General features: G+C 42.2%; 1 protein-coding gene across 2 annotated transcripts in view; it reads right to left on the reverse strand.

The window, feature by feature from the left end:
* mmp11a (matrix metallopeptidase 11a) overlaps positions 1–12,422 on the reverse strand; it is a 27,475-nt gene continuing 15,053 nt past the window's right edge. For both annotated transcript variants that reach the window (XM_056591741.1, XM_056591740.1), the window contains 4 exons: positions 5,612–5,844; positions 4,430–4,634; positions 2,228–2,488; positions 1–1,347 (listed from right to left, as the gene is read on the reverse strand). In XM_056591741.1, coding sequence (XP_056447716.1) covers positions 1,226–1,347; positions 2,228–2,488; positions 4,430–4,634; positions 5,612–5,844 — 821 coding nt within the window. In that variant the 3' untranslated portion in view covers positions 1–1,225. The remainder of the gene's footprint in view (positions 1,348–2,227; positions 2,489–4,429; positions 4,635–5,611; positions 5,845–12,422) is intronic.

The raw sequence follows: 12,422 nt of genomic DNA on the forward strand, positions 1-12,422 counted from the left end.
TGGTATTTTATTAGAAATCAACATATATGTATGTTTTTACATATCAGTGAGTACAAAAGGGAAAAAAAAAGCATACATCTACAGCCAAATGTGTGCTCAATTGTTTGCTTATAAATACGTTGTTGTCGTTTTCATCATACCAGTCATGATCAACAGCTCTTAAGAGGAAGACAACAAAACAACAACAAGCACAACAACAAGATCACTTAGTACCGAGAGGTCAGTGTAGCGCCAGCGACCCGCGCTGGTCTCCTCCGAGCACCGCAGGAGAGTTACATGTTGCACGACTCAGCAATTCACACAAACAAGCATGCATGCATGCGGATCCGCACACAGCACATGGGGATTATTATGATAAAAGGTCAAAATTATCACACACATTCCAATGACATACTCGTATTTATTGTTGTATGTGCCAATTTTTTTGCTGATAAGGTGAAACAAGATATATGTATTAGAATTGCTATAAAAAAAATTGATATAAACACAATTTTAGGTTTTGAAGGAAATGAGGCAACTAGGGTTTGAGAAGGGTATCAGGATGCTGGTACCGGGTAGGGTGCCAGGTTCTGCCGAGGCGAGGAGAACCGCGAGGTGTGAGGGGTTTCAATGTGAAGAACCTTACAGATACTCTCTGGTCTTCTGTCCCTGAAAAGATTATCTTGAATACAGCACCGTGTTATAATTAATAACTTCATTAAATACAAAAAAACGAATAACATTTGGAGAACTTGCAGTTCTAGTTTTCCCTGTAGATCACACTAGAATCAAAAGCTGTTTGCAGATGGGTGGATACATGTGGCTCATGGTGAGGATAGACATCTTATGGTAGTGCTTATGGGAGTGATTTCACAAAACAGAGAGTATTTTTGAGAAAATAGGAAACAATTAGTAAACATCCACTGACACACAAAATGTCATATGAAGAGGGAGAAAAATGTTATATACAGTAGTGGTAAAAAAAGATCCTGATAACATAAAGACACAGTTTCTCCACAAAAACTTGCAGCATCTACCTCTTTTTGTCCTAAAGTTAATAAGTGTCTTGGTCTACTGTAAAACATGGTCATTATTATCGTCATTCTTATTATAATTACAACACCAGAGGTCAGAGTCTGAGGAAATATGTTCCTGAGAGGACGGTCGAGTGATCATAAAAGAAGAAGAATAGGATGGGTTCTCTTCTGGTCCAAACTAATAGAATGCCCCCTCCACTCTCTCCGTGTCACTTCTTCTGTCTGCAGCCGAAGAAGTCCTGGCCGATGTACCGTGGGTAACCCTCCAGAGAGTTCCTAGCCACTGGGTCAAACTTCCAATACTGCCTTCCCCGGATGAAGTGGGCATAACCTGAACCCAAACACACAAGGGGATATGGGTCAATACACTGTGTGTATATATATATATATATATATATATATATATATATATATATATATATATATATATGGGCTTGGCAACAATTAAAAGTTTAATTCGCGATTAATCGCATAGTATTGGTTAGTTAACTCGCAATTACTCAGCCCTTTTAAAATTCTATTTTAAATCGACTCCAATTGAAGTTAAATGAGATTATCAAATGGAATGACAAATTATCATTCATACCAAATGTACTAATAAGCAAAAACTAGACCAAGTGATCTTGAGGGAGTTTTATTGACTCAATCAGTGTGGGTTGAATATGAAACTTGCGGAACACGACAGATTTGGGAATTGTAAACAGGTAGTCAATTAGTACAATTGTGAATGAACAGTTGCTACAAGTGTAGTTAAATTAAAATAAGTAGTGCCACAGATTTGGGAAATGTAAACAGGCAGTCAATTACTGCAAGTGTAATTTAATGTAAAGTAAGTTGAACCAAGATCAAAAATTAATTCTTATATGAATGTTGACATTCTGTGGGCAAAACCTTTCAAAATCAAAGAAAAAAAAACAAAAAAAACATGCGTTATTGTGTCAATTTGAATTAATGGCGTTCAAATAAGATTGCGTTAACGTGTAATTGACGTGTTAACTTGCTCAGCCCTAATATATATATATACATATATATATATTTATACACAGATATAGGTACATTGAACGGGTTAGGCTTTTATAATTTACTTAAAAGTCAGGGTTAGTTAGAGGTCGTACTAGGTTAGGGTTGCGATGGTCGTACTTTAGCAATTAAAGGTTAAGGTAATAGATTGGGGTTAGTAAGTACTTCAAGGGTATTTAATGTAGAGTTACCATAGATGTCTTTGAAGGCTGCGTCTACGTCGTGTGGGATTCCGCTCCAGTCCTGCATGCTGTGGGGGTAGACTGATTCTACACGGCCCTCACTGGGGCTGAGCTTCCAGTAGCTGCCCGACTGGAAGAGGTAGGTGTTGTAGTTAGAGTCCTGCCCCCAGCGGAGGGCGGCCTGGAGGTGGGACACGGACAGACCCAGACCCCGGATGGACTCTGGCCCCCTGATTGGCCGCTCTGCGTCAAACACCCAGTAGTTGTTCCCTGCACACCGAGACATTAATCACCATGATGACCATCATGACCACTATGACCATGACAACCTTTTTCACCATGACAACCCATGACAATCAGTCATTAAATTGGGTAATTTTTTTAAGGAAAATGTCATATCAAGCAGTAACTCAATGGATCCCTTTCCTGTCTTTTTTTGGTTGCCTTAAAGGAGCATTTCACCGGTGGAGGCATGAATATGTATTGAAATTGGGTCCTATATGTAGTCGAATAATAAAATAAAATTCTAATTTGGTGCCGTCTTGACTGAGAAAAGGCAGAAAGTGACTTTTTGCCATTGTGGATTGAAGACAACAACTCCCACCATGCACCACGATGCACAGCTTCGCTGGCCACTCCCGCTGATCTAGATCTCCGCCTATCGGACACCTCGCTGTTCCATCTACCAAGCTGATACCGCAAGACTGCTTGAAAATCATTTCACACAACATTTCTAGTGAAGAGTATTAGTTGGTGAACTCAGTGAATTAGTCCTCGTTTGTATTTCTTTCGAAATGGTGAACTTTTGCATGGTGCCATCTTCTATGTCAGATCCAGTACCTTCCGCCATTGTACTTCAGTTTTATCAACAGCCTCTGTTAGCTTAGCTTCAGACGCTGTGGATGTTAGTTTCTGCTGGTGAAGTCCCACCCACTGGCACTGATCTAATAGGTCTGTAGCGTCAGTGGGTCCCACCCAGAGGGGTGGGACTAGTGCTTGTAGTCTTACGAGAATCCTCCCCTCTTACACTTCCTATTTACTTCTACGCAAAAATCGTCATATTGCGATATGTCTCTCCAGAAAATAAGGGAATGATGCACGACCATTCAAAAATATGAGTGGGTTTCTAACGATACAAAGCTTTTGTATCGTTAAAGTTTCCCTTTAAACCAATAGGCAATAGTTTTTTTTATTATTTTGGTTACTCAAAGGCAATTACTGTTAGTGTGCCCTATGAGGTCAAGCGGCATCATCAAAGTTTGAAAGCACACGCACACACACACACACACATTTAGGAGAAGCTACGGTGTTCTGTACTGTTCCAAAATAACGTCATCTTCTAAGACGGCATCGAGTAGCAACATTTCTAGTGATGTGGTTCTTTGACACAGATATAATTTTTTTCTGTCTGTAAAAACTATAGGCCATAGCTTAAAATAAATATTGCAATTGTGATTGTTCAATGTTCTGCATGGTGGTAGCGTTTTAGAAAAACCTGTCTTATCTTTAGCAATTTGTCCAGTTAGGGCTACTGTAGAAACCCGGCGCTGTAACATTGCGGGCTCTGGGACAGAGGGTCCTCTTCAAGGAGGCCGCCATGTTGTGCCGCCATATTTATGCTGTTGCCCAGAACGGACTAACAGCTCTAGAGAGGACGCTTTTACATTTTATCTTTTATCATAATAGCTATCTTACTTGTAAGCTTTCTAGCTAACTTAATTATTGAGTGAGCTAGAGTGAAGAAAAAAACATATTTGCCTTTAAATGTGTGAAAGTCTGTACTTCTGTACTGACTCCTAATCAACGCACCAAATTAACAGGGAGTTTTCCTCAACAGGGAGTTTAGCTGAACATGTCGTTTTCCTTGATTAAAGTTTGTCTGTACCTCCAAACCAGACTGCTATCAGGGCAATTTTGGTCGTGCCTGGTATGTTTTTGATCATAATAGCATGACTTGGAATACCATACAGTGGTTGTTAATTCCTGTTATGTTGTAGCCCCACCCGTACGGGATTCCAACGTGTTTAAACCAAATCTCTCAGGGAAACATTTATAAGAATGCCTTTAATTGGACGATTGAACAATCTCGGCTTGTATTGTTCTTTGTAATCTTATTTCTGCTGCAGTGGAAGTGTGAGATGGTTTGTCTGGTGTGATCTCTGTAAATATCTGACTATTCTAGGTGATGAACCACATGGCAAGAGGCCTAACCTTGGAAGAACCAGATATTCCCCGTCTGGTCTTCAAAAGCGGCATCCACGGTCTCTGGGATTCCTTTCCAGTGGCGGGAGGCGAGGGCCGGGTAGCCGCGCTCAAGGTAGCCATCGCGGATCCGCCACACATAGCCGCTCTTGAAGAAGAACAGCTCGCCACGGATCATGGACACGGCGTCAAAGTCTGTGTGACATGCGTCAGGCTGGAACACAGACACATGTGATGGGAGGGTGGCTGAGGAAACCATCGTTCATAGCTTTGTAATTCAGAGCTACAATGGTGTGTTGTCGCTAAGCAACAGGTCTTTAAATGTTTGATTACGACAGTAAATGACTCCACTACGTGGATCAGTTTGACAGCAGAGAGCAAATGTTCATGTTGGAATTGGTGTAAAGACCTTTTTAAAAATAAACTTTAAAACTAAACAGATGTATGATAGATAGATTAGGTTACCAGCCAACCCAGTGGTTCAGGCAGAGCTTCACCATTCACACACACCATGGTGGTGTATGCAATAGGTGCCCCTTGATCATGATGCCAGACTAACTCGGAAAAGGGAGTCTGACGTCACCAAACAAACGTCACCTGCGTTTGCGGCAGAGCAAACCATAGTGTTTTGGAGAGAATGGGAAAAACATAGGATTTTACCCCTTTTTTCTCTAAATGGGGACTTATTTCAGTACAGTGATAAAATGGCATAGATTTCTATGTTGAAGATCATATAAGACAAATGACCACGTTCAAGACAAAAAAAACCTGGGTTGGGTTCACTGGATCTTTAAGCTCTATTATTTGTTTCAGACTAACCTTGGTTGTCTAGTACTATGATGCGGTCAACACATGATAAGCATCCCGCTAATTGGACAGTTCAGCACTTTGAATCCATCAAATTGGTTTAGGTACGGAAATCAAGAGCACTGTTGGATTTTGTGTTGTGGTTGAATTAGAAGGTCAAACAAAGCTGTAATCTGATTGGATGCACTTCAACTGGGGTCAAAGTTGAAATTATTTAAACTTTGAGCGCAGCGTCAAGGTGTAGCTTCAACGCCAGGCAAGGATTCAACTCTCAAGCTCAGAGGAATACTTTGGCAACGCCAACACTGAGAGATGAGTTGAAAGCTTTATGTGTTTAGAACTATGCTTTTAGTGATCCTATTTGAGCTTGAGGGTGTCACTCACAGTGATCTCATTGGTCTCTGGGTTGACTGGGGGAGGGGGCCGGGGCGGGGCCAAGGTGGGGGCCTGTGGCCGGGCACCGTACAGGTACTGGATGCCCTGCCGGTCGTCCCGGCTGAGCTCCAGGGGGTAGGAGAAGGTGTAGTAGGCCGACATGACGGCCCCGGGCTCCCTGGAGTGCTGCAGCCCCAGGACGTGGCCGAACTCATGGGCAGCCACCTGGAGGAGGTCCGTGCCTGGAGGGCACATTTCCATTTACGGCATTTATCCAAAGCACACATTAACACACCGATGGCGGAGTCAACCACGCAGGGTGAGCACTGACTGCTCGTCGGGAGCAGTCAGCAGTCAGACTGCTCGTCGGGATCAGTCAGTGTCTAGTTTGGTGTCTTGCTCAGGGAGACCTCGACACTCTGCTAAGAGGAGCCGGGGATCGATCTGGCAACCTTCTGGTTAAAAGGCAGCACGCTCGATCTCCTGAGCTAGGCCAACCACATTGTCACATGGTGTCAATCACCCTCTGATCACTGTGCATGATCTTTCTTAGCCGTTTCTGTACACAGAATCCCTTATATTCTAAATGTAATTATTGGTGCGAGGTGACCAGGTGACTGTGTGCAGTTGGGCTGATTGTTTGTGTTTAAGGGAGCTCTTAACCGTGGCTCCTCCTTTGGTAAGACGTACGGTCTTGCTTCATATTTTATCTTTTCGGAATGACAGTCAGACATGTATGAGCACATCGGGTAAGTAGGATTGAAGTATTTGCATTTACTTCAATAAAGTCTACTTATTAATCAAGTAGACCAAAGTGGCCATGTTGCTGATCAACCCGGTCTCACGAAAAGACGTGACACTGTCACGTTATTTAATCTATTGAAACGTGATCAGGATCACGTATTTTCAAATTTTTCGTGTTAAAAAGCACAAATTTCAAACCCATGTATTTCAATTGGAAGTATTTGTCGTGTCACCAGCACGACTTCCAAACTAAGGTTCTGTGCGGGAGCGTTCTCCCTAATGCCCCTTAAGGAGCTCCGTACAGAACATTTATTGTTAAAAATTGTCTGTGATGATAACTAACAATATTACAGCTTTTGGCCACCCATTTCTACTTAAACTTGTCTGTGAACAATATGACAGCTTTAGGCCACCCGTTTCTACTTTCACCTTTGATTCTGAGAAATTGTGACAATTCACGGATATATTAAATGCAGGTGCGCTGTATGTCTTGATGTTTATTTTATCTAGCCATCTACTGTCTTGTTTTTGGTTATGTGAATGAAAGTCCGCGTCGACGCCTCGCAAGTCCAGTGTCGCGAGCGGACGTTGCCATGACATCTAGAAATCATATCGTATTTAATGGGTTGTCACTAATATTGATGTGTTGGGCTTGATTATAACTCTTGAATAATATTGTTTGCACCACGGCCTGGGGGAATACTCGTATTCTGATACCTGCTGAGTAGTTCCAGTCAGCGTTTAGATTCTCTGCCCGAACCCGAGCCCGACCAGACCCGACCCGCGGGCCGGGTCTGGCCGATATTTCCCACCACTATCCTCGGGCCGGGCCTTTGATCGAGCTTTTTTATTTTTATTTTATCATTGGTTTATTGGCCTAATCTGAGGAGTAATCTATGCCATAAACAGGAACGTTATAGGGCTTTATTACACGGGTCTTCTTCTCAATGCCGTGGCCCGTGGAACACTCCGTTCACTTGCATGGGTAGTAGTCCGGTGACTCGTCAACCCCAGCGTCTTCCGTTGCTAAGCGACGTCACCGTCTTTGCGGACAAATTATTTCTCTGTTGATCAACACTACGAATGCTGGAAACGAATAAATTGTAAAAAAAAAAAAAAAAAAAGACACAGCATGTGAAGTTATTTTTTCGTTTTGGCAAGTTCCAGTCAAATTGTCTTTTCAGCCTTCCAAACGAGAGCTGGTAAATTGTGAAAAATGCATTAAACTGTAATCAGAAAACGTGGATATATGCTATTGCAACACAGTCTCACTCCGAGAACGTCAAATACCGACTGTTGGCAAAGGCCCTTTAGCATCGGTGACTGACGGGAAAGGTACCCTTTGCCGTCGATCTTTATTAATCTTTATTATCTGAATGGGAAATGCAGCTCACGTGTTTCCTGCTTTTGTGTTATTAAACCGTTACTTTATGTAACTTTTAATGATATCATCTTGTTAGAAACACAAACACGTATATCTGAGAGCCAACCCAGTCGCCAAAGGATACGTTGACAGTGTACGTTTTCGTGAACACTGGATTACGTCGCATTTCAACATAAAATAGCGTGTTATACACACACACACACACACACACACACACACACACACACACACACACACACACACACACACACACACACACACACACACACACACACACACACACACACACACACACACACACACACACACACTGCATTTCGCTGCCAAATAAATAAATAAATAAATAAATAAATACTAAGGCAGAATAAAGAATAAATTAATTCATTATTATTCAACTTCAACATGCGTTATTACAGTATAGTGGTGGAGGGATGACGTATGTTGGCTAACCCGGAAGTGAGCGTCGCCCTGGGTTCCCTTGATAAAAAGCCAACGGGTTTTTCCATTTGATTTTGGATTATTGCAGAAAAATTAGCATCTTTGAAGCACCTCCTCAAAAACTGAAAATAAATAAAAATAACTGTGCTCCAAAGAAAGAAATGTAAACCAATGCATTCCAAATGGGAGTGTTTCTCCAATTTTTCCGTGCTACACAGAACGAAATGTAAACCCATGCAAATAAAGACTTCATGGTCATAATCATTTAAATACCATTAATCTCCTGAGGGTGGTATTCTATTTTTTTCAACGGGGCTGAATCCAGTCACTTGACCGTCATGGTTGCTATGGTGGTTGCTATCCACCAGCCCCTCTAATCCTTACATGGCTCTAAAAACCACGCGGCAAATGAGCTGCCTTAAATTGTGTTGTTTTTGTCGTAAACTAGGGTCCGATGGTTAGAAAATAGACGGATATTCCAAGGTATCCTTAAAAGGCAGCTTGGATGTTTTTATTTTCTGCAGTTTAGACTTCTTCTATAACCTATTTTTGAAAGCAAAACACCAAGCTCACTGATTTAACGAGGCAGGGTTATTTGAAACAATTTATTAAATAAATATTTATGAGAGGTCATTCCTTCTCCTGAGTTTTCTTCCTATTTATGTCTAGTGTACAACCCTACTGTCCACAAGCATCACCCCCCCCTCCCCATATGGATTTGGAGAATTGTTGCCACGTCCCAGTGGTGGAGGTATCATATATATGAAAGAGGGCATTCAATTATACTACAATGATCAATTAGGAGGCCGAAGCCTTAAAGGAAGTGATGCAATAGGTGACTGGGTCGACAACATTTAAGTAAGCTTTACTTTGAGGTCTCTTATATATCAAAGGGGGTCTCAAAGGACGCATACGCTTCAACCTGTGGCTCCAGCCCTACAGGAAATGACTCAGCAAGTGCTCCATCTCGTTGCACCTGCACCCAGCGGCTCGCTTGCCAGATTTTGGCCTGAAGTTATTCCCAGACCTACACCGTAGCCATCCAACATGCATATCTGAGAATCAGGCCTCTCTTTAATAATGACAAAATGTATGAGAGAAATACACATTAACTTTTGACTCATAAGCGGCGTGGTGCCGGCTCCTTTTGACCTTTTGACCCCAGACTTCCGGGGGAATAGCTGAATCAATTCATTAGTCAATCAAAAGCATGTAAATATCTTACCGGTGGCGTAAGAGGGAGAACAAGGTGTCCTTCAACATCTACGCTTCCAGGCGATTGCAACGGTGCCACACATGAGCATATTCGAACATGTTTAATGGTAGTAATTAGCTGTCGAAATTGGAGGCCTTAATCAATAATGAGCAGCTATTGATTTGCTTCCCGGTAGAAATTTGTGACAAATGACATGTTATTTAGCCCCTACACGTTGAGTTGAGTCCAATGACACCAAGCATGACACTCTAGAAAATGGTAACATGTATTTTACATGGTACACCTGGGTCTAGGACATGATCTCGGTGTAGCAAGAGGGCGAGCTTGATCTCATTGGACTCAGCTTAACGTGTAGATGCTAAATAACATGTAATTTGTCAAAAATCTCCATCAGGAAGCAAATCTATAGCTGGTCATTATTGATAAAGGCCTCCAAAATCGACAGCTAATTACTACCCCGAAACATATTCAAATATGATCATGTGTGGCACTGTTGCAATCGCCTCGAAACGTAGATGTCAAAGGACACCTTGTTTGCCCCGTTACGTAACCGGGAAGATATTTTCATACTTCTAATGAATTGATTCATATTTTAAGGTTCTCGGAGTGAGACTTTAAGCGGCTGCAGCAGAAGTGTTGAGACGAAAGATGATATCAAGACATTTATAGAATATTCCCATTCACATTATGATTCTTCGTCATAACATCCGACCAAACATCCTTTACAGTCACCAAGCGAGGATTATGAAAGTCCAGGCCCCCCCTTCCGGCACTCGGGGTCCGACTGGGCCAAGTTTCGGGCAGGAAGGGCCCCCCATTCCGGCCCTCGGGGTCCGACCGGGCCAAGTTTCGGTGCCGGGGTCCCAGTTAGGCCTTAGAATAAGGTATTCAAATTTCAGGGCGGTAGGACCTTCCTATCTCAAAAATTGTTTTTCCACCACATTCTGAACCATTAGGTCTTGCAGGTAACACTTCTGAGGGGCTTTGTCCTTTAGGCCGAAGCCCTAAAGGAATTGATGCAGTAGGTGACTGGGTCGACAACATTTAAGTATGCTTTACTTTGAGGTCTCTTATATATATCAAAGGGGGTCTCAAAGGACGCATACGCTTCAACCTGTGGCTCCAGCCCTACAGGAAATGACTCAGCAAGTGCTCCATCTCGTTGCACCTGCACCCAGCGGTGGATAGCAACCACCATAGCAACCATGACGGTCAAGTGACTGGATTCAGCCCCGTTGAAAAAAATAGAATACCACCCTCAGGAGATTAATGATATTTAAATGATTATGACCATGAAGTCTTTATTTGCATGGGTTTACATTTCGTTCTGTGTAGCACGGAAAAATTGGAGAAACACTCCCATTTGGAATGCATTGGTTTACATTTCTTTCTTTGGAGCACAGTTATTTTTATTTATTTTCAGTTTTTGAGGAGGTGCTTCAAAGATGCTAATTTTTCTGCAATAATCCAAAATCAAATGGAAAAACCCGTTGGCTTTTTGTCAAGGGAACCCAGGGCGACGCTCACTTCCAGGTTAGCCAACATACGTCATCCCTCCACCACTGTACTGTAATAACGCATGTTGAAGTTGAATGATAATGAATTAATTTATTCTTTATTCTGCCTTAGTATTTATTTATTTATTTATTTGGCAGCGAAATGCAGTGTGTGGGTGTGTGTGTGTGTGTGTGTGTGTGTGTGTGTGTGTGTGTGTGTGTGTGTATAACACGCTATTTTATGTTGAAATGCGACGTAATCCAGTGTTCACGAAAACGTACACTGTCAACGTATCCTTTGGCGACTGGGTTGGCTCTCAGATATACGTGTTTGTGTTTCTAACAAGATGATATCTTTAAAAGTTACATAAAGTAACGGTTTAATAACACAAAAGCAGGAAACACCTGAGCTGCATTTCCCATTCAGATAATAAAGATTAATAAAGATCGACGGCAAAGGGTACCTTTCCCGTCAGTCACCGACGCTAAAGGGCCTTTGCCAACAGTCGGTATTTGACGTTCTCGGAGTGAGACTGTGTTGCAATAGCATATATCCACGTTTTCTGATTACAGTTTAATGCATTTTTCACAATTTACCAGCTCTCGTTTGGAAGGCTGAAAAGACAATTTGACTGGAACTTGCCAAAACGAAAAAATAACTTCACATGCTGTCTTTTTTTTTTTTTTTTTTTACAATTTATTCGTTTCCAGCATTCGTAGTGTTGATCAACAGAGAAATAATTTGTCCGCAAAGACGGTGACGTCGCTTAGCAACGGAAGACGCTGGGGTTGACGAGTCACCGGACTACTACCCATGCAAGTGAACGGAGTGTTCCACGGGCCACGGCATTGAGAAGAAGACCCGTGTAATAAAGCCCTATAACGTTCCTGTTTATGGCATAGATTACTCCTCAGATTAGGCCAATAAACCAATGATAAAATAAAAATAAAAAAGCTAGATCAAAGGCCCGGCCCGAGGATAGTGGTGGGAAATATCGGCCAGACCCGGCCCGCGGGTCGGGTCTGGTCGGGCTCGGGTTCGGGCAGAGAATCTAAACGCTGACTGGAACTACTCAGCAGGTATCAGAATACGAGTATTCCCCCAGGCCGTGGTGCAAACAATATTATTCAAGTGTTATAATCAAGCCCAACACATCAATATTAGTGATGACAACCCATTAAATACGATATGATTTCTAGATGTCATGGCAACGTCCGCTCGCGACACTGGACTTGCGAGGCGTCGACGCGGACTTTCATTCACATAACCAAAAACAAGACAGTAGATGGCTAGATAAAATAAACATCAAGACATACAGCGCACCTGCATTTAATATATCCGTGAATTGTCACAATTTCTCAGAATCAAAGGTGAAAGTAGAAACGGGTGGCCTAAAGCTGTCATATTGTTCACAGACAAGTTTAAGTAGAAATGGGTGGCCAAAAGCTGTCATATTGTTAGTTATCATCACAGACAATTTTTAACAATAAATGTTCTGTACGGAGCTCCTTAAGGGACATTAGGGAGAACGCTCCCGCACA

This window comes from Gadus chalcogrammus, chromosome 6 (assembly GCF_026213295.1).
Source record: "Gadus chalcogrammus isolate NIFS_2021 chromosome 6, NIFS_Gcha_1.0, whole genome shotgun sequence".
Taxonomy (NCBI): domain Eukaryota; kingdom Metazoa; phylum Chordata; class Actinopteri; order Gadiformes; family Gadidae; genus Gadus; species Gadus chalcogrammus.